At 43.5% G+C, this 24,019-nt stretch overlaps 1 protein-coding gene across 2 annotated transcripts in view; it reads right to left on the bottom strand.

Moving 5' to 3' along the window:
* The window catches only part of LOC121572207 (dual specificity testis-specific protein kinase 2), a 32,762-nt gene extending 12,063 nt beyond the window's left edge, over nt 1-20,699 (bottom strand). The window contains exons 1-4 of one of the 2 annotated variants that reach the window (XM_041884142.2): nt 20,374-20,699; nt 17,204-17,509; nt 4,848-4,969; nt 4,179-4,227 (exon numbers count right to left, since the gene is read on the bottom strand). In XM_041884142.2, coding sequence (XP_041740076.2) covers nt 4,179-4,227; nt 4,848-4,969; nt 17,204-17,416 — 384 coding nt within the window. In that variant the 5' untranslated portion in view covers nt 17,417-17,509; nt 20,374-20,699. Of the gene's footprint in view, nt 1-4,178; nt 4,228-4,847; nt 4,970-13,397; nt 13,474-17,203; nt 17,510-20,373 lie in introns of those variants that run through there. The other variant, XM_045225840.1, reaches the window with a different exon arrangement.
* Between the last annotated feature and the right edge of the window lie 3,320 nt (nt 20,700-24,019).

Genomic DNA, 24,019 nt, shown 5'->3' on the forward strand with positions numbered 1-24,019 from the left:
ACAGGTGGCTGTTGTAACAATGACAACAGCACACAAGTGTCAATCAAACGACAGGTTTCCTTAACCTTTATTTATACAGGTTATTCTCAATTGAGATCAAATCTATTTTGGAAGAGAGATACAGGTCACTGTACGGTAACCATGACAACGGCACCCGTCAATCAAATGACTGGCTCTACTTCCGATTTTCCTCAGCCTAACTCTAACAACCATTCAGAAGGGAAGCATCAGGTGTTAAAGTATATTGAAAAAATATATAAAACGCAACATGTAAAGAGTTGTTCCCATGTTTCTTGAGCTGAAATAAAAGATCTTCGTCAGGGCAAACAAATGGAGTGCTCACTTCCCAAAATATACACATTTCACCTCACATTTACATTTGACATTTTAGTAATTTAGCAGACGCTCTTATCCAGAGCGACTTACAGTTAGTGAGTGCATACCTACAGTGAGGGAAAAAGGTATTTGATCACCTGCTGATTATGTAAGTTTGCCCACTGACAAAGAAATGATCAGTCTATAATTTTAATGGTAGGTTTATTTGAACAGTGAGAGACACAACAACAACAAAATCCAGAAAAACACATGTCAAAAATGTTATAAATTGATTTGCATTTTAATGAGGGAAATAAGTATTTGACCCCCTCTCAATCAGAAAGATTTCTGGCTCCCAGGTGTCTTTTATACAGGTAACGAGCTAAGATTAGGAGCACACTCTTAAAGGGAGTGCTCCTAATCTCAGTTTGTTACCTGTATAAAAGACACCTGTCCACAGAAGCAATCAATCACATTCCAAACTCTCCACCATGGCCAAGACCAAAGAGCTCTCCAAGGATGTCAGGGACAAGATTGTAGACCTACACAAGGCTGGAATGGGCTACAAGACCATCGCCAAGCAGCTTGGTGAGAAGGTGACAACAGTTGGTGCGATTATTAGCAAATGGAAGAAACACAAAATAACTGTCCATCTCCCTCGGCCTGGGGCTCCATGCAAGATCTCACCTCGTGGAGTTGCAATGATCATGAGAACTACACGGGAGGATCTTGTCAATGATCTCAAGGCAGCTGGGACCATAGTCACCAAGAAAACAAAAAGGACTGAAATCCTGCAGCGCCCGCAAGGTCCCCCTGCTCAAGAAAGCACATATACATGCCCGTCTGAAGTTTGCCAATGAACATCTGAATGATTCAGAGGAGAACTGGGTGAAAGTGTTGTGGTCAGATGAGACCAAAATGGAGCTCTTTGGCATCAACTCAACTCGCTGTGTTTGGAGGAGGAATGCTGCCTATGACCCCAAGAACACCATCCCCACCGTCAAACATAGAGGTGGAAACATTATGCTTTGGGGGTGTTTTTCTGCTAAGGGGACAGGACAACTTCACCGCATCAAAAGGGACGATGGACGGGGCCATGTACCGTCAAATCTTGGGTGAGAACCTCCTTCCCTCAGCCAGGGCATTGAAAATGGGTCGTGGATGGGTATTCCAGCATGACAATGACCCAAAACACATGGCCAAGGAAACAAAGGAGTGGCTCAAGAAGAAGCACATTAAGGTCCTGGAGTGGCCTAGCCAGTCTCCAGACCTTAATCCCATAGAAAATCTGTGGAGGGAGCTGAAGGTTCGAGTGGCCAAACGTCAGCCTCGAAACCTTAACGACTTGGAGAAGATCTGCAAAGAGGAGTGGGACAAAATCCCTCCTGAGATGTGTGCAAACCTGGTGGCCAACTACAAGAAACGTCTGACCTCTGTGATTGCCAACAAGGGTTTTGCCACCAAGTACTAAGTCATGTTTTGCAGAGGGGTCAAATACTCATTTCCCTCATTAAAATTCAAATCAATTTATAACATTTTTGACATGCGTTTTTCTGGATTTTTTTGTTGTTATTCTGTCGCTCACTGTTCAAATAAACCTACGATTAAAATGATAGACTGATCATTTCTTTGTCAGTGGGCAAACGTACAAAATCAGCAGGGAATCAAATATTTTTTTCCCCTCACAGTACACACACATATTTTTTCTTCTTCATACTGGCCTCCCGTGGGAAACGAACCCACAACCCTGGCGTTGCAAGCGCCATGCTCTACCAACTGAGCTACACCGGACTACATGACCATTACGCATGGTGGGCGTGGAAACAATTCAATTCACTTTTGTGCACAATCATAATTAATCACAGAGGTACATATGGTCAATGGATTATATACATACAAATGGGTTCAAGTTAAAACCTAGGCAACAGTAAAAGATGATGTTGGAAACTGTTGGAATACTGGCCCATATGACCATTACGCCAGGAGGTGCGGTGGCCGTAGATATCATTCAAAAACAATTTGTTCATCGCTATTAATTTGATATCAGTGAGATGGGCACATGTAGTGGTTACATAATCTAATATATATATACACAGTATATGTACAAAATGACCAAGTAGGAGACCTGGAAGTCAAGACAAATCAAAGTGACATATTCATGTAAGAAATGGTCTGATAAACTCTTGGGTCAGACCTTTAGGAGACATGGTGCACGAATACAATTCTCTTCTCAATAATAGATGAGCAGTATCTCCCCCCTCCTAGGAGTCTTAACATGTTTGATACCAATGTATCTCAGAGAGCTAATATTGTGACGAGCCTCCATTAAATGCACAGCCACAGGGTTTCTCTGGTCAAGGGTCCTGATATTACTCCTGTGTTCTGCTATCCTTGTTTTCAGAGCTCGTTTCATTTTTCCTACATAGCATAGGCCACAAATACCCTTGATCAGGTATACCACATTTTTTGTGGCTCACGTAATGATGCCCTTAATCTTGATGGCCTTGCCCTTGATAGGGTGATTGAACATAGTGCATTTGTTTGTAAAGTTACACTTGGTACATCGACCACATCTGTAATTACCGTCCGGTACATTGTCTAGGAAGGTGCTACATGGCACCGGTGGAAGATCAGACCTCACCACCATTTGATTGATGTTAGGGGCGCATCTGAAGACTACCCATGGAGGTTCTTTAAATGTATTTTCCAGTTGTGGATCAGTGCTTTAAGATGTGCCAGTGTTTTTTAATGATATGGACAAACGGTTTACCAAGTGGGGAGTACTGAAGGAAGCACTGAACGCTTTGGTCAGGAGGGCGGGGTGGTTTGGGCTTCAGGCTGTCGTACTGGGTCATATTTTTATAACGATCCCTTGCCTCATGCAGCCATTCCTCTGGGTAACCCCGGTGTCTGAAACGCTCATCCAGACAGTCGGCTTGTTTGTCATAGTCACTCTGTGTACTACATATCCTGCATATGCGACTGACTTGTTCTTTCTTTGTTAGCCCGGCACCTAAGTTTTCATGGATGTGCATATGACCAAAAACTTTTCTGAAATAAAAGATCACAGAAATGTTCCATACGCACATTAAGCTTATTTCTCTCAAATGTTGTGTACAAATTTGTTTACATCCATGTTAGTGAGCATTTCTCCTTTGCCAAGATAATCCATCCACATGACAGGTGTGGCATATGAAGTAGCTGATTAAACAGCATGATCATTACACAGGTGCACCTTGTGCTGGGGACAATAAAAGGAGTCTCTAAAATGTGCAGTTTTGTCACAACACAAAGCCACAGATGTCTCAAGTTTTGAGGGAGCGTGCAATTGGCATACTGAATGCAGGACTGTCCACCAGAGCTGTTGGCAGAGAATGTCATGTTATTTTCTCTACCATAAGCCGCCTCCAATGTCATTTTAGAGAATTTGGCAGTACGTCCAACCGGTCTCACAACCGCAGACCACGCGTAACCACGCCAGCCCAGGACCTCCACATCCGGCTTCTTCACCTGCGGGATCGTCTCAGACCAGCCACCGACACTGAGGAGTATTTCTGTCTGTAATAAAGCCCTTTTGTGGGGAAAAAAAATAATTCTCATTGGCTGGGCCTGGCTCCCCAGTGGGTGGGCCTGGCTCCCAAGTCGGTGGGCCTATGCCCTCCCAGGCCCACCCATGGCTGTGCCCCTGCCCAGTCATGTGAAATCCATAGATTAGGGCCTAATTAATTCATTTCAATTGACTGATTTCCTTATATGAACTGTAACACAATAAAATAGTTGAAATTGTTGCATGTTTGTATTTTTGTCCAGTATTCTCTAGATCCTAGTCAGTCAGTCTACCTGAGTTTAAAGATACATCTTACCTCTGTCAATGCATGGAGTTGTCCCTCATTAACACACACCCCTACAAACCTGAGACAGGAGAGAGGAAGAGGTTTATAAAACATTATAAAAACGGGGTCATCATTGATAGCTAGGCTAGATTTATTTTATCATTTAAAACACAATACAACCAAATGTGGATAATGCATTTACATTCAGAGGATGACACAAAAAAAGTTGTGGTCCTCTTAAATAAATGGATTTTAAAAAACATACTATACCTATACTACACAGTAGACCTAGCCTACTAGGCATACTTTGGTTACACATATAACAAAACAAAGGACCACACTGTCATAGTCTAGAGCATTACATGCAGACATGAAAAAAACATTACTATTGCGATCATTATTTTCAAATGAAGTTGTGGTCGGGCATGGCTTTGAGTTGCTGTGGTAGTTTGTTCCACTCAACAGCCCAGGTATATAAAAAGGTGTTCTTACCAGATAAACTTCAATTTTAAACAGGCAATATCAAAGTCTCTGGCTCTGGTGTTGTATTGGTAGACATCATACATGCGCATGACAAGACTTATAATGCGTTATAACTGCATGGTTCAAATTTGTGTGAGGAGTTGCCCTGTTGACCAAAGCTTTTAAATGGATATGGACAGCAAGTGTGTTTTAATAAAAGTCCAAAGACAGACAGACCTGAGTATGTTGGGGTGAGACAGGCGGTTCATCAGTTGGACCTCCCTCAGCATGTTAGCCCTGTTACTGGCCATGGTGTTCATCTTCAGAGCCATCACCTGGCCACTGATACGGTGCTGCACCTACACAGAGAGACAGGATGAGAGAACCATCACTAGGGTCAGACCTCAGATGATAGACATTAGAAGACATTATGACACATAGCTAAGTTCGATACACCATTGGACATCGGGCAGCAGACTGTACTTACGAGAAAAAAGAGTGTGAACTCGTAATTGGCCAAAATCTTTGGTTCCCAGTTCTAGTATGCATTTCCGCCCAACTGTTCTAGTGTCTTGGCCTGAGTGTTCCAGAGTCAGCTCTACTCTGGCCAAGCTGTTGGTGAGTCTGTCTGGTGGTCACCATGGTGATGTGTTTTCTCGTGTGTGATTGAGTTCCGAGGGGCTTTGACTCCTGCCCGTCTAACTAACAAACCATATAGACAACCACTAAGTACTCCAACAGTCCACAAAAACAATCCACTTAGTACTGTGAGTGGGAGTGTGTTACTGTCATGTTTGTCGGTATGTGGGAATGTGTTAATTTGTGTGTTTGTGTGAGTGTTACATTTGGTAGTGTGAGTGTGTGAGAGAAAAAGCGAGAGAGCGAGTGTTCATGTCACGTTTAGTGGGCAGGTAGCTTAGTGGTTAAGAGCGTTGTACCAGTAACCGAAAGGTTGCTGGTTCTAATCCCCAAGCCGACTAGGTGAAAAATCTGTCGATGTGCCCTTGAGCAAGGCACTTAACCCTAATTGCTCCTGTAAGTCGCTCTGGATAAGAGCGTCTGCTAAATGACCAATTTAATTTATTTTTATTTTAGTGGTGGTGTGTGAAGAGACTAAAGGCGTTCGCATACTTCCCAGCTGAAACAGTTTGGAAGAGTTTGTGCATATGACGACATTTTGTACATTTATGTTCGTTTTGGTCTTTGGTAAGGTTTTTTTCGGTTGTTCGGGCAAACATTTTTTTCTCGAGGTAAGCCTAAGTCGGTAGCCTAAGTCGGTAGCCGAAGTCTACGCCCCTTCGTCTGTGATTGGTCAACAGTAGGGATTCGTCAATAACGTCTATCATTCAACGAGACTCATTTTCATGCTTAAAATATCTTAGTTAGATGTAAAATTGCGCGACTAAGACCTCCTCTGCAAAAATGACAAAATTAATGACAGATTTCTTGAGTTATCTTAGATGAATTCTTACTATTTAGAGGAAGTGTCCCAAAATGGACAAACCGACTATAGCGTCGTTTTTGTACGTTTTTTTTTTTTTTTTAGCAAAGGTCTTTTAAGAGAGTATGCGAGCACACTCGTTCGGGTCACAGCCAAACTGAGGCATGCTGACACCTTTACCCCCACACCAGTGTGTCGCCAGTGTTTAATGTCAACTCTAGTGCTATTGTGTTTACATCAGGAGTGTGACACTTAAGACTTGTGGCGAGCAGAATCAACAACCTCTGAATCATTCAAGACTGTTGTTTTGTGAGAAGGTGTTAACTACACTTGGGGCCTTGCTTTGTCCCCAATGAGAGCAGGTCCGCCGGAGCCATGGCCCAGTGAGCCACGGGTGCTGGCCCGCGTATTTGGAAACAGAAAAGTCTGAGCCTTTTGGGTAAAACACTGAGGTAAATCAGTGAAAATGTTGCAAGATATGGTGATATCATCACTATGACAGTGGCTTGGATATAAGCTAGCCAGTAGACCAGACAGACAGACACAAGTCAGGCCTCTTTTCTCTTAATTCAAGGCTTCAGTACTACCAAACTTACAGCATGCAGTCAACGAGAGTCAATGTTCGCGGTCGAGCAGATCACTTTTGTCAAGATTCTAAAACTACAGGGATACAAATAAAAGTGATGTTTGAGACCTCTCTAACCAATTAAATCGTACACGTTATGCTTTCAGTTTGTGAGTGTGTGATATCGGGTTATAGAACAGTTAATTTCAACATTTATACAGAGATAAATATCAATAACAATAGCAGCAATGTTGAATTGAGCCTTGCTGTTGGAAAACCACTACAGTGTCCAACATTCAGCGATCACAGATGCAACTACCCCGACTTTAGGTTTACTGCTCGAACACACCCAATCTCTATTAGGTCCATCCACTGCAGTCCATCCCTCAGGCAGTCAGAGAGACAGATAAAGAGTAAAAGGAGTAGAGAGACTGAAAAAACACTTTCTCTCCCCCCCCCCTCTCTCACAGACACACACACACACACACACACACACACACACACACACTGTTTCTGTCACACATACACAGCTGATGTATTGAGGCAATCTGTGCCTTTATACATCTATAAACAGCACTTACAGTAAGAGCTATGCAGTGTACACTGAAGATGAGCTCTGTTTATTCCCCCCCCCCCCCCATCTGATTTATAACATATTTCTACAGGATTTAACTACATTGCCAGATTTACAGGCCAGTGGCTCCCTCACACAAAGATGCACACACACACACACACACACACCATAATGCAGACATGAGCCAACTGCTGAACCAGCAGAACTGAACTGTATTAGGTAGGGCTGTACTGTCTGGGCTATCCATTTCATCCCATCCTCATGCAGAATTTCAGCTCAAATAAACAAGTGCTCAGTAATCATGGTTATAGGAATGTGTCCAGTGGCCACAAGCTAAAATAGGAGTACCATGGCAACGTGGTGTGAGAGTCTACCTCAGGTGTGTGTGTGTCAGAGCTCCATAATCACAGGTAAACAGTGAGCATGTGTGATATCAGCATTCCAGTGACAGGAACACGGAGACGGCCAATAAATCTGACTCTCACACACACACACACACACACTTGCGTGCAAAGTGCTGGTTTTAGCAGAGAAAAGGTCAGGGGCATCAATGGACACGTGCAGGGCCGTCTGTTATTGGCTGAATGGGCTGATGAGAGTCTGACTGAGTTATGGTGACCTCTAGTCACACTGGAGAGAAACACAGAGCCAGAGAAAGAGAGAGAGCAAGAGAGAGAGAGAGACAGAAATGGGCATAGGCCAAAACCGACAGTGTGGCCTACATACGCCCTCTTTGGTTCTGTTTGACTAAAAGCTTTATTTTCTTGGTGACTTGGAGATGTGAGACCAGTGGATACATGTGGGGCTGCTCGCTTAGAACAGGTCCATCATATAACAGGCAGGGAGGTCCTGACTGACTGTCTTCCTGGGGAGCCTCTAAATAGAACATGATCCAGTGTCTAGACTCTCTAGACCAGGACCTGATACACTCCTTACCTACCTGGGTAAGCCGTTTAGTGTGTTGCACAACATCAGTACTGAGGTTCGCACACACTTGTGTTTACACGGAAAAACACACGCCCTACAACTCCTGTCTCTAATGCTATGACAGCCCTGCCCCCCTCTCGATGTGTGTCTGTTTGGTAGGCCTTGCACGAACAAGTAAGAGCATGAAGCTCCAGGACATCAAAAGAAGCTCTCGCTCTACCTCTTTTTGCTTCACGGTAACACATTTCTCCCACTGCTCCACCCTCCCCACCTCTCTCTGGGCTTACTACCAGTCCCAGTCCCCCTACACAACCACCAGGACCACATCAGAGCAAAACATTTCGCAACGGAAAAAGAAAACAACAATTTCTTATCGGTAAAGTCCAGGTAGTCACCCCCTCATTTCCCCCCCCCCCAGTTTTGAGCCAAATGAACACATCCTTGGCCTATGTATTTACCTACTGTACTGCTGAACGAGGGGCCAGAGAACTGGCTGGGGCGTAGAGGGTATATGAAGCTCCTTACACGCTACATAACGTGGGGACACGGGGCACGTAAACACACATATTCACACTGAGCAAGGAAGAAATGTCAAGAATGGCCAAGTATACTGAACAAAAATAAACGCAACATGCAACAATTTAAACGATTTTACTGAGTTAGTTCAAATAAGGAAATCAGTCAATTGAAATAAATTCGTTAGGCCCTGATCTATAGATTTCACATGACTGGGAATACAGATATGCATCCTTTAAAAAAAATGGGCCTCACAATGGCCCTCGGGATCTCGTCACGGTATCTCTGCATTCAAATTGCCATCGATAAAATGCAATTGTGTTTGTTGTCCGTAGCTCATGCCTGCCCATACCATAACCCCACCATGGGGGACTCTTCACAATGTTGACATCAGCAAAGCGCTCGCCCACACAACGCCATACACATGGTCTGCGGTTGTGAGGCCGGTTAGACATACTGCAAAATTCTCTAAAACGCCGTTGGAGACCGCTTATGGTAGAGAAATGAACATTCAATTATCTGGCAACAGCTCTGGTGGACATTCCTGCAATCACCATGCCAATTGCACGCTCCCTCAAAACTTGAGACATCTGTGGCATTGTGTTGTGTGACAAAACTGCACAGTTTAGAGTGGCCTTTTATTGTCCCCAGCACAATGTGCACCAGTGTAAAGACCATGCTGTTTAATCAGCTTCTTGATATGCCACACCTGTTAGGTTGATGGATATCTTGGCAAAGGATAAATGCTCACTAACAGGGATGTAAACAAATGTGTGCACAAAATTTTAGAGAAATAAGCTTTTTGGGCATGTGGAAAATTTCTGGGATCTTTTATTTCAGCTCATGAAACATGGGACCAACACTTTACATGTTGAGTTTATATTTTGTTCAGTGTATGTGCACACGCATTTAAATACCAAGTATGTGCATATGTATTTAAATACAAAGTATGTGTTACATGCATTTCAAATATCAAGTATGTGCACGTGTATATATAGTCTATAACAACATGTGGAAAGAAAAAGGGAAAACACACGAGACATTTCTTTCCACAGGGCCGTGGGGTGAGACAGGGATGCAGCTTAAGCCCCACCCTCTTCAACATATATAGCAACGAATTGGCGAGGGCACTAGAACAGTCTGCAGCATCCAGCCTCACCCTACTAGAATTTGAAGTCAAATGTCTACTATTTGCTGATGATCTGGTGCTTCAGTCACCAACCAAGGAAGCCCTAAAGCAGCACCTAGATCTTCTGCACATATTCTGTCAGACCTGGGCCCTGACAGTAAATCTCAGGAAGACAAAAATAATGGTGTTCCAAAAAAGGTACAGTTGCCAGGACCACAAATACAAATTCAATCTAGACACCGTTGCCCTAGAGCTCACAAAAAACTATACATACCTCGGCCTAAACATCAGCGCCACAGGTAACTTCCACAAAGCTGTGAACGATCTGAGAGACAAGGCAAGAAGGGCCTTCTATGCCATCAAAAGGAACATAAAATTCAACATACCAATTAGGATCTGGCTAAAAATACTTGAATCAGTTATAGAACCAATTGCCCTTTATGGTTGTGAGGTCTGTGGTCCGCTCACCAACCAAGAATTCATAAAATGGGACAAACACCAAATTGAGACTGCATGCAGAATTCTGCAAAAATATCCTGTGTACAACATAATACACCAAATAATGCACGCAGAGCAGAATTAGGCCGATACCAGCTAATTACCAAAATCCAGAAAAGAGCCGTTAAATTCTACAACCACCTAAAAGGAAGCGATTCCCAAACCTTCCATAACAAAGCCATCAACTACAGAGAGATGAACATGGAGAAGAGTCCCCTAAGAAAGCTGGTCCTGGGGCGCTGTTCACAAACAGACCCCACAGAGCCACAGGACAGCAACACAACTAGAACCAACCAAATCATGAGAAAACAAAAAGAGAATTACTTGACACATTGGAAAGAATTAACCAAAAAACTGAGCAAACAGTGGCAGAATACCTGACCACTGACTGACCCAAACTTAAGGAAAGCTTTGACTATGTACAGACTCAGTGAGCATAGCCTTGCTATTGAGAAAGGCCGCCGTAGGCAGACTTGGCTCTCAAGAGAAGACAGGCTGTGCACACTGCCCACAAAAATGGAGGTGGAAACTGAGCTGCACTTCCTAACCTCCTGCCAAATGCATGACCATAGAGACACATTTCCCTCAGATTACACAGACCCACAAAGACCCATATCTGTTGGGTGAAATACCACAGTGTGCAATCACAGCAGCAAGATTTGTGACCTGTTGCCACAAGAAAAGGGCAACCAGTGAAGAACAAGCACCATTGTAAATAAAACCTACAGTGATGGAGAAAAGTATTTGATCCCCTGCTGATTTTGCCCACTGACAAATAAATTATCAGTCTATAATTTTAATGGTAGGTTTATTTGAACAGTGAGAGACACAATAACAACAGAAAAATCCAGAAAAACGCATGTCGAAAATGTTATAAATTGATTTGCATTTTAAATTAGGGAAATAAGTATTTGACCCCCTCTCAATCAGAAAGATTTCTGGCTCCCAGGTGTCTTTTATACATGTAACGAGCTGAGATTAGGAGCACACTCTTAAAGGGAGTGCTCCTAATCTCAGCTTGTTACCTGTATAAAAGACACCTGTCCACAGAAGCAATCAATCAATCAGATTCCAAACTCTCCACCATGGCTAAGATCAAAGAGCTCTCCAAGGATGTCAGGGACAAGATTGTAGACCTACACAAGGCTGGAATGGGCTACAAGACCATCGCCAAGCAGCTTGGTGAGAAGGTGACAACAGTTGGTGCGATTATTCGCAAATGGAAGAAACACAAAATAACTGTCCATCTCCCTCGGCCTCCATGCAAGATCTCACCTCGTGGAGTTGCAATGCTCATGAGAACGGTGAGGAATCAGCCCAGAACTACACGGGAAGATCTTGTCAATGATCTCAAGGCAGCTGGGACCATAGTCACCAAGAAAACAATTGGTAACACACTAGCCGTGAAGGACTGAAATCCTGCAGTGCCCGCAAGGTCGCCCTGCTCAAGAAAGCACATATACATACCCGTCTGAAGTTTGCCAATGAACATCTGAATGATTCAGAGGAGAACTGGGTGAAAGTGTTGTGGTCAGATGAGACCAAAATGGAGCTCTTTGGCATCAACTCAACTCGCCGTGTTTGGAGGAGGAGGAATGCTGCCTATGACCCAAAGAACACCATCCCCACCGTCAAACATGGAGGTGGAAACATTATGCTTTGGGGGTGTTTTTCTGCTAAGGGGACAGGACAACTTCACCGCATCAAAGGGACGATGGACGGGGCCATGTAAATCTTGGGTGAGAACCTCCTTCCCTCAGCCAGGGCATTGAAAATGGGTTGTGGATGGTATTCCAGCATGACAATGACCCAAAACACACGGCCAAGGCAACAAAGGAGTGGCTCAAGAAGAAGCACATTAAGGTCCTGGAGTGGCCTAGCCAGTCTCCAGACCTTAATCCCATAGAAAATCTGTGGAGGGAGTTGAAGGTTCGAGTTGCCAAACGTCAGCCTCGAAACCTTAATGACTTGGAGAAGATCTGCAAACAGGAATGGTACTAAATCCCTCCTGAGATGTGTGCAAACCTGGTGGCCAACTACAAGAAACGTCTGACCTCTGTGATTGCCAACAAGGGTTTTGCCACCAAGTACTAAGTCATGTTTTGCAGAGGGGTCAAATACTTATTTCCCTCATTAAAATGATAATCAATTTAGCATTTGACATGCGTTTTTTCTGGATTTTGTTGTTGTTATTCTGTCTCTCACTGTTCAAATAAACCTACCATTAAAATTATAGACTGATCATGTCTTTGTCAGTGGGCAAACGTACAAAATCAGCAGGGGATCAAATACTTTTTTCCCCTCACTGTATATTTATTTTCCCTTTTGTACTTTAACTATTTGCACATCGTTACAACACTGTATATAGACAAATGTCTTTATTCTTTTGGAACTTGTGAGTAATGTTTACTGTTAATTTTTTTATTGTTTATTTCACTTTTGTTTATTATCTATTTAACTTGCTTTGGCAATGTAAACATGTTTCCCCATGCCAATAAAGCCACTTGAATTGAATGAAAGGCAGACACAGCAAAACAGACACACAGAGAGACACACACCTTGATTGACAGGAGAGCAAGCCCTGACTGGAAAGAAAAGGTAGGAGGCGAGGGACAATAGAAGCAGGGAAAGTGCTACGCTAGCCAAGCCCCTGAACAGAGCTCCACCCCTCCTCCTCCTTCTCCTAACCCCATACCACCCCTCTCCCTCCTCCATCCCTCCGCCACCTCTTCTCCACCTCCTAATCGCAGATCCTCAGCCAATGAACAGACTCGCTGACTCTTAATGCCCACTTATTATAACAGATCACAAACACGAGTGACAGTCGATGATGGATAGGTGTGGGTGTGTGTGCCTGTGTGCGTTAGCGTGTGAGTGCTTGCATGCATGCCTGCGCATGCGTGGGTGTGTAAAAGTCTGTTTACGGAGTAGTTCCTCAGTATTGTTGTTGCGCTTTCCCAAAAGGATAGACTTTCCAGAACCTGTCTCTTCTCCTCTGATAGACCTCTGTTCAGCTCTGACAACAGGACCCTAGAGGAAAACCTTGCCCATCAGCACTTAATCCAGCCTGTCAATCAAACAAACAGACACACACACACAGTGGTGGCACACACACACAAACGCACTCTTGCACACACCTCTGTCTTGAGTCAGTAATCTCCTCTGTGCAAACGCAGCAGTGATTTTAACCAGACTGACAGATCATCGTTCTCCTCCTGCGTAGAAAGAAAGTGTGAGCGAGACAGAGAGACAAGAGAGAAAGTTTAAAGCTTTTGCAAGAAGCTACAAACACACACACACAGAAACTATCACTCAGTAGGCTTGCAAAGACAATGTGACACAATATAATAAATAGGACAAATTGATGAGAATCAACAATAACTCAATCATGTTGTAGATCAATGAAAAGCAGAGTTTAATTTTAAATACACTACATGACCAAAAGTGCATCTCATTCCAAAATCATGGGCAATAATATGGAGTTGGTCCCCCCTTTGCTGCTATAACAGCCTCCACTCTTCTGGGAAGGCTTTCCACTAGATGTTGGAACATTGCTGCGGGGACTTGCTTCCATTCAGCCACAAGAGCATTTATGAGGTCGGGCGATTAGGCCTGTTCGCAGTCGGCATTCCCATTCATCCCAACATGGTTTGATGCCATTCCAATCGCTCCGTTCCAGCCATTATTATGAGCCGTCCTCCCCTCAGCAGCATCCACTGATCAACTTAACACTACAACTCTAACTTTAAAATCGCCCCATACATGTACCTTCAAATTCCCTCCTCCTACCTATATGTATTATCCTCTCTCTCTACCAATCTTCTCTTCCTATCATCCCTTCATCTTTCAATCCCGATCCCTATATTCTTTCATCCTTGAAAAGGACAGTTGACACCTGAGGAAGGTCTGTGCTTCTTCCCATAGAATTAGAATGTTCCGTTCTAGTCATTCTAATTCTAGTTCTGTTTCAGTTAGATCTGAAGAGGGAAAAACCAGGATCTCTTCTGGCCTCTACAGGAAGTAACACCTACAGTACTGCAGGCAGGTCTAAGGAGTGCTCTCTCTCTCACTTCTTCAAAATATTAAAGAAAAAGATACAAAGCAGCACCTGAAGGATTTGTCTTGACACGCGCACCCTTACTTGTATTGCACAATGTTAGTGTGGATGTATAAATGTTTGTCTGCCTGACTGTCTGAGTGCTGTGAGGAAAGCATTGATTGATCTGGAACGTGTGAGAGAGAACAAGAGAGTAAAACTAGAGATGGCAGGATGCTCTTTGTGGAGCTCCGTTTATATTTCATTATTAAGAGTCAATGCTTCAGAGTGTGTGTGTGTGTGTGCAGAAAAACTCCTGGTCCCTTTATAACGCAGTATCTCTGTGGTCTAACGCAGATGTCCAAGGACAGAGTGGAGAGAAGATAATTTATGGTGTGTGTGCGCAAGTAGAGCTGGGCGATATGGACTAAAATCTATATCCAGGATAAATTGCCTGAATTGATGCGATAACGATATATAGGATGATATATTTATGACATTAATGTGCACCACAGTTAGTTATTATTTATAATCCTTTAAACTACTACTAGTTAGATGTTTCTAGCCATCAATTGTCCCATTAACATTCACCCATATTAGCAAACTTATTTCATTTCAAACTTGACATTTCTCTAGTATATGCTACTTATGTTCTGCCCCTGAGAAAGGCATATACGTGGTCCTCTGTAGCTCAGCTGGTAGAGCACGGCGCTTGTAACGCCAAGGTAGTGGGTTCGATCCCCGGGACCCCCCATACACAAAAATGTATGCACGCACGACTGTAAGTCGCTTTGGATAAAAGCGTCTGCTAAATGGCATATTATTATTATTATTATTATTATTAAAGGCAGTTAAACCACTGTTCCCTGGGCGCCGAAGATGTGGATGTCCATTAAGGCAGCCCTCTGCACCTCTCTGATTCAGAGGGGTTGGGTTAAATGCAGAAGACACATTTCAGTTGAATAACTGACTAGGTATCCCCCTTTCCATAATGAATGATGTCAGCAAAATGCCTGCGATATGAGATTGGTATGGTCGGTGTCGATAATTTTCAGTTCATCTTCCCAGATTTATTGCGAGGCTCATTTATGACTAATTTATGCCTCTATTACTGTCATGTCATCTGAACTTTACAACATTTAGATTGGGACTCATGTAATCACTGCAGTAATACATTTGCATTTATACGCAGTTATCAAAGGGCAGGTAACTCAATCAAGAGTGGCATCTTTACAGCCAGCACCTGCAAACACCAAATCATTTGCATGCAAACGGCCCATCCAAAGGGCACTGTGTGACAGTTGTGTTATTATGCTCCTACTGTAACGAGAGGTCTAGGATCCGATTTTCCCATACCTTAACCATAAACTTTAGTTATCTGTGCTAACCTAGTCCCAGAACAGTTGTTTTAAAGGGGCCTGAGTGTGACAAACTGAATGGTTATGTTCTAACTCTAATAGCAGGTCTAGGATTAGCTCTTGCTACCTTACCCATGACCGTAACCATCATGGTAAACTGTGATTAACTGTATTCAGGTCAGTTATTGAAGGTATAATAAGGGCCTAGAGCTTTTCCTGGTCAGGACACACCATGGTCAAGGAAAACTCCTGGCCCAATGTTATGAACAAAGAAGATGTTTTTATTGTCACATACATTGGATAGGTGCAGTGAAATGTGTTTCACAGGGGTCAGCCATAGTAGTACAGTGCCCCTGGAGCAAATTAGAGTTAAGCGTCTTGCTCAAGGGCACAGACAGATTTTTCACCTTGTCGGCTCGGGAATTCGAACCAGCAACCTTTCGGTTATTGGCACAACGCTCTAACCACTAAGCTACCTGAACATTATAAGGCTCAGTGAAACAGGAGAGGAACCAAGACTAGTCCATGATTGCATCCCAAATGGCACTCTTTTCCCTACGTAGTGCACTAATTTTGACCAGGGATCTGGTCAAAAGTAGTGTACTGTGTAGGGAATAGGGTGCCATTTGGGATGCAGCCCGGGCTGAACCCCCTCACCTTCCTCTCATGTTGTTTAGACAGAGTAGGGTTACCATCTACCTCTGCATGTGCAGTACAGACCTGCCGTCCAGGAACAGGTATCATTTTCACACCAACACACTCCGTTCCCTTCCCTGTAATGTGGGCTACAGGTTTGGGGTCAATTCCGTTTCAATTTCAATCCAAATGTTCCTAATTGAAAAGCATGGAAGAGAATTGGAATTTCAGTGTGATCCCTGAATTGACCCCAACCGGGTTGGGCCACAGTCACTGGGTTCTGGTGGGGGTCAATGTGGTGCTGTGGTCACTAGTAGCAAAATCATCTTCCCTATTATGATCCATCGTCACTATATGTGCAAGCCTACCTTTCCTAATGCCTTGGATGTTAGGTACAGTTTTTAGAAGCTTGTTTTGTACATGCCATTCATTTCAGAAAGAGCTTTTGTGGAAAGTGTCCTTCCAAAGAGGCCCCTATACAGAAGCCTCCTTCATACACACAACCCCACAAGAGTATATGCCAATAGAGAGTATAGTAGGGGCCAACTAATCACTAGCCTACAAAAACACCTGGCGTCAGGTAACATCAATGGTCATTCATGTTTCATGCTTGGTGTCAACGATGACGTCACCAGGGATGCTCAGATGTCCAAAGGCTGTCCTATCCCACACTGTTCAGCACTAAGCCTAGACTTCCTTAAACAAGTCAGTAGGCCAAGTTGAACTATTTTGGACCCATATTCACAAAGCATTTCAGAATAAGGGTTCTGAATAAGAAATATGAATACGAGTCTAGGATTGGGACCTTTCTGTCTTGGCCTATAGCTAATCATATTCATTATGATCTATAAGTGAAAACTGATCCTAGATCAGCACTCCTACTCTTCAAACTCTTACATGTAATTTACCTTACCTTGAACACTTCTGAGAAGAAGCCTGAGCCAATCTTCTCGCAGATGAAGTCATCTATCCGGGCCAGGCTTGACACGGCGCTGCGCAGTGCCCGGTAGGACGAGGGCCTGATCCGGTTCGGCCCGTGGATGAATGGCTCCGCCGCCTCCTGGTCCCGGTCCATCTCGACCCGCTCCATCTTGGTTATCCCGGGACGCGGAGGAGGGCGGGACATGCACGCAGTTCAAAATCCAACGCTGTTTACATTTTCCATGTCCTCCGCAGAAGCGCGAGGTTCCGGTGAAACGGGTGAGCTTCACACTGGATGCTGAGTTTCAGAACGAGGGAGAAACACAGATGAATTCACGGTCAAAGCACCCTCGATCTCTAAAGCTAAAAGAAAACAGCTGTCTGTGTCTTCAAGTTTGCGTATTTCTTCTTTTAGAAAAGAAAGTCTACACAACTTCCATCATTCCTGCTGCATGCGACAGTGGTTGTGCGTAGTGTTTGATTCCGTCATGCTGTAAAGACGTAGGCAGGCTATCCCCCCCTCTCTCTCCCTCTACCCCCTACTGGCAACAGTGGCAGCAGTCAAATTCTGTTTCCTCCGGTCTGCTAATGCAGTGGGAAGGGCACCTATTTTCTACCAAATGAAACCAGGTTTCCCATGAGCATAGCCGTGGGAAGATGTTTGGGGGTGCAGCATTTATTTGGATAAAAGTCACCTTGTCCGAGAGAGATTTACATGGTTATCAAAACATCACGCTAGGGTTAGCCTACACGAAACACAGTCCTTATTTTAAGTGTTTCTAACATCCCCTATGGGGAAAATGAATGGTGGAAAAACGATTGGAACCATTTCCCTGTTTGACCGCTAGGTTTTATGTGTATTATGACAAGTCCACTGTGGGGCTCTATATTGGTCAGCTAGTACAGGACTAGTAAAGGCCCGGTGTACTACAGTGAGGGAAAAAAGTATTTGATCCCCTGCTGATTTTGTACGTTTGCCCACTGACAAAGACATGATCAGTCTATAATTTTAAAATGGTAGGTTTATTTGAACAGTGAGAGACAGAATAACAACATAAAAATCCAGAAAAACGCATGTCAAAAATGTTATAAATTGATTTGCATTTTAATGAGGGAAATAAGTATTTGACCCCCTCTTAATCAGAAAGATTTCTGGCTCCCAGGTGTCTTTTATACAGGTACCGAGCTGAGATTAGGCGCACACTCTTAAAGGGAGTGGTCCTAATCTCAGCTTGTTACCTGTATAAAAGACACCTGTCCACAGAAGCAATCAATCAATCAGATTCCAAACTCTCCACCATGGCCAAGACCAAAGAGCTCTCCAAGGATGTCAGGGACAAGATTGTAGACCTACACAGGGCTGGAATGGGCTACAAGACCATCGCCAAGCAGCTTGGTGAGAAGGTGACAACAGTTGGTGCGATTATTCGCAAATGGAAGAAACACAAAATAACTGTCCATCTCCCTCGGCCTCCATGCAAGATCTCACCTCGTGGAGTTGCAATGCTCATGAGAACGGTGAGGAATCAGCCCAGAACTACACGGGAGGATCTTGTCAATGATCTCAAGGCAGCTGGAACCATAGTCACCAAGAAAACAATTGGTAACACACTACGCCGTGAAGGACTGAAATCCTGCAGTGCCCGCATGGTCCCCCTGCTCAAGAAAGCAAATATACATGCCCGTCTGAAGTTTGCCAATGAACATCTGAATGATTCAGAGGAGAACTGGGTGAAGGTGTTGTGGTCAGATGAGACCAAAATGGAGCTCTTTGGCATCAACTCAACGTGTTTGGAGGAGGAGGAATGCTGCCTATGACCCCAAGAACATCATCCCCACCGTCAAACATGGAGGTGGAAACATTATGCTTTGGGGGTGTTTTTCTGCTAAGGGGACAGGACAACTTCACCGCATCAAAGGGACGATGGACGGGGCCATATACCGTCAAATCTTGAAAATGGGTCATGGATGGGTATTCCAGCATGACAATGACCCAAAACACACGGCCAAGGCAACAAAGGATTGGCTCAATAAGAAGCACATTAAGGTCCTGGAGTGGCCTAGCCAGTCTCCAGACCTTAATCCCATAGAAAATCTGTGGAGGGAGCTGAAGGTTTGAGTTGCCAAACGTCAGCCTCGAAACCTTAATGACTTGGAGAAGATCTGCAAAGAGGAGTGGGACTTAATCCCTCCTGACATATGTGCAAACCTGGTGGCCAACTACAAGAAACATCTGACCTCTGTGATTGCCAACAAGGGTTTTGCCACCTAAGTCATGTTTTGTAGAGGGGTCAAATACTTATTTCCCTCATTAAAATGTAAATCAATATATAACATTTTTGACATGTGTTTTTCTGGATTTTTTTGTTGTTATTCTGTCTCTCACTGTTCAAATAAACCTACCATTAAAATTATAGACTGATCATTTCTTTGTCAGTGGGCAAACGTACAAAATCAGCATGGGATCAAATACTTTTTTCCCCCCTCACTGTACTTTTGTGAAAAAATACCAATTAATATATATATATATATAAATAAATAATTACCCGCACTACAGAGGGCTATTTCGGTCTGCTAATACAGGAAAAGGCCCAGTGCACTACTTTTGTGGGGGGGGAAATATTTTTTGTGTAGCCTACTTATCTGTGGCTGGTCTGTCCTGATACAGGTCATGAAAACAGCGAGATATCGCCCATTCATTGTAGACCACAATTTGCACACACAGAGCTGCTATATATAGCCTAATCTGATCCAATCACATAGCAGTAGCCTTTTCAAATGTACCTTGATTGACCATTCTATAGAAACAAGACTACCAGGCTGCATAAACAAACAGGCAAATGGTCAGGTTGAAAACAACCGGTGGACGGACGGAGAGAGCTTCTTTGGGCACGTTTGATACTTTCGGTAGACAGAAAGCGAGAGAGCAGCGCATTCGTGACCTTTTTCGACCACTGTCTGCTTGACTGCAGGTCATCAATTATAAATGCAGAGCTGGGCTTAGTTTTTGGATTCGTTTGTCACTAGTCTCCCACACAACTAAATATACACAAAAATATAGCCTATGCCTACACTATATCAAAGTGGGAAATAATGGCAAAAAAACGCTATAGGGGCGGAATCATGCATGCATAACTGCACTAAAGCATTGATGCGACTTACCTGCCCTTGATCAAATCTACAGGTAGCCTATCCGATGGTATCCGATGGTATCCGATGGTGTCCTCTGCCTCTCGCGCCCTGACCCGATCGTGGTATTGGATTACGGTGCCTTTTATGTCACTAATTAATCAGCCTTGTCTACCGTCCCGCTCCTGCACTGTCCCGCTGCCTCTGTTTGTCGTAGCTCTGCTCAGCAGTGCACTAAGAAAACAGTGCGACTTTTAGTGTCGCTTCTTATTGGAGGAAAAGCCGTTGGGCGAGTCAACGCGTCATCACCGTAATCACCTTCAAAAACTTCACATGCGGGTGCTTTCAAACTAACAACAATGTTTACCATCTATCTCAGAAACTCATGGTAAACACACCTTGCCTGTCATAGCACGCATAGCCTACCTTCAGTACCCTAAGTGCTACTCGACATAGCCTAACCAGACACGTATTTATACATTTTCCTCGGTTGACTGTAAATATCGCAGACAGGTCTCATAGACTAAACGTAACATAGTAAATGTAAAGCTGGGATACTGAATTTACTATGATACAGTGCATTCGGAAAGTATTCATACCCCTTGACATTTTCCACATTTTGTTACGTTACAGCCTTATTCTAAAATTGATAACATTATTTTTTTCCATCATCAATCTACACACAATACCCAATAATGACAAAGGCAAAACAGGTTTTTCGACAAAGGAATTGTCCGTAGAGCTCCGAGACAGGATTGTGTCGAGGCACAGATCTGGGGAAGGGTACCAAAACATTTCTGCAGGATTGAAGGTCCCCAAGAACACAGTGGCCTCCATCATTCTTAAATTGAAGAAGTTTGGAACCACCTAGACTCTTCCTAGAGCTGGCCGCCACTCGGGAGGCCATTTTGCAAATTCTTAACATATTGTACAAATTGCAATATTGTAAGGATTGCAATTCGTAACATATCATAGAAATTGTAATTTATAACATACTGTATCGTACGAAATGTATGACGGACGTCCATAAATTAATACATACCATACGAAACATAACATATCATACTAATTGGAGCGTCTCGGATTTACCTTTACTATGTTACGTCTACCCCTGAGTCCAGGTTGAACATGGAGGAACACAGCCCAGCACTAGACCTCAGGGCCACCCTGTGATAAATTGCTTCTTACTGTAGCACCATCTCACTCCATACCACATACTGATATAGTTCACATTACAACATGCTGTGGCCACATTCGGCCCCTGGCAATGCTTTGTGCCATTCAGTAGGCTACCCACTGCAAAACTTGAATAGTCTCTAGGCTCTACTATAATGCATAATTGATCAGTTTGTTTATTGGGTCTTTTATCCACATATAGACCCCAGATAGTGACTGCCTGAAACATAATCCTCAAGTCACACCATTGTTTAGATAATGACGTATCCCATGTATTATTTAGCGAAAGTCTCAGAATAGACTGTGCTTGCATCCTAAATGGCACCCTATTCCCTACATAGTGCACTACTTTTGACCAGAGCCCTATGGGGAATAGGGTACTAGGGAATAGGGTGTATTTTGGGACGCTACCTGTGTGATATGGATGGGAGGTGATTGTGTTGACCTCACATGACCCCATATGGTAGTGCGTCATAGTTCTGTATCCAAACAAATATGCATAGGAGAGCATTAGGCTACTACATCTTGGTAATTGATTTGTAGTTTATATGCTCCTGACACATAGGCTATTGTTGTTGACCTTTTAGACTACGTATTGATATAAATCAATGTGAATATAGGTATATAGGCCTACATAAACTAAACATTGGACTATCGCCTGCATCTTACATTTAATTTCCTCTACCAGTGCAGCAACAGACTGTGTACACACGCGCAGTCAAATGTAAGCACCCACCAAGTTATTATTACACAGGGGCCTCCTGCAGGTACTAAGGATCCCACTCACTTCCCCCTAGTTTCTCATTGGCTTTTTGTAACTCACCAGCTGTTTCACACCCCCCCACATGCCCCTCAGGGGTAGAGGGGTGGGGTAGACCGAGGAGGGGGATGCCACATGCTCCATGATGACCCCCCTGCTCATCTCCAGGAGCTGCGGCTGATACCCCAATGTAGGGGACATGGTGGTTACTGGTACCCCCTTGGGGGACAGACAGGGCCAGTCACTAGGGTACACTGAAGTAGCAGGAAAGTGGATGATAAGGAAGGGTGTATGCTCTCATCTTCTCACCCAATGGGAACAGAAAATAATTACTAAAATTGCTCAATTACTAAATGAGCGTGTTTGTGTTGGGGTGTGCGTGTGTTTGTGTGTGTGTGTGTAAAGTACATTCCACTCCATTTACTAAATGACTGACCAACTGACACCTGGAAGGCGTTTATCTTGATTATTGTCCGGTCATATGGTGAAGTGCTGCAAAGAATTACTTCGTTAAGCTGCAGCTGGCCCAGAACAGAGCAGCACATCTTGCTCTTCATTGTAATCAGAGGGCTAATATCAATACTATGCATGCCAGTCTTTCTTGGCTAAGAGTTGAGGAAAGACTGACTGCATCACTTCTTGTGTAGGAAATTGCCAATTGTTTGTATAGTCAACTTACACACAGCACTGACACACATTTACCCCACCAGACATGCCACCAGGGGTCTTTTCACAGTCCCCAGGTCCAGAACAAATTCAAGGAAACATACAGTAATATACAGAGCCATGATTGCACGGAACTCCCTTCCATCTCATACAGCGCAAGTGAACAGCAAACCTGGTTTAAAAAAACCAAATAAAGCGACACCTCACGGCACAACGCCTCTCCCCCATATGACCTACTTTTTGTGTGTATGTACTGACACGTATGTGTAACTGATAGATGCAAACACACACACACACACACACTACATGTTAATGTTTTAAATGTATGTACATTGTAAAGACTTTCGTCTGTAATGTATTTTTCATTATTATACAAAAGGATCCTAATAAAATCTCAATCTAAATGCTGGTGGTGGATATGATCGATTGCAGAATTAGAATCCTTTTGTATTTAATTCCTGTAAACATTATGCAGAAAGTATAGGGTCTTATTACTGTAAAGACCTTATAAGGCAGTCAGTGGGGTATAGATATATTGAGGACCTACAATGAAAAGACTGAAAATAATGAGATGAGATGGGATGAAGGTTCTGGCTTCCATCCATTATTGTCTAAATGGCTTCAAGATAAATATATAAATCAATGGAAAGAGCCCCTTGAGGCTTCTTCTGTCTGTAGTGTGTGTGTGTGTGTGTGTGTGTGTGTGTGTGTGTGTGTGTGTGTGTGTGTTTGTGTGCATCCATGTTATAGAGATAGATCCATATCATATTACCCATTAACACGCATAAAATATGACAATGTGGTATAGCTATCTATGCCTATACAAACAACTCAGGATCTTCATCTCAAGGTTTGTCAGGGACAAGGACATTCAAATACAATGTTCTATCCATAGAAATAGAATCTCATTCTAGTTCTGGTTCTATTCTGCATGTAGATTGTTGATAAAAGAAGTGGGTTGTAGAGACTAGAGACACAAACACAGTAAATTGGCAGTTTTAAAACCCACCCACTGCTCACATTTTCAGTCTGTCCTGTCTCTACACGTCCCAAAATGTTAGTTATCTTTATCCTACA

The sequence above is a fragment of the Coregonus clupeaformis genome, chromosome 16 (genome assembly GCF_020615455.1).
Source record: "Coregonus clupeaformis isolate EN_2021a chromosome 16, ASM2061545v1, whole genome shotgun sequence".
NCBI lineage: Eukaryota > Metazoa > Chordata > Actinopteri > Salmoniformes > Salmonidae > Coregonus > Coregonus clupeaformis.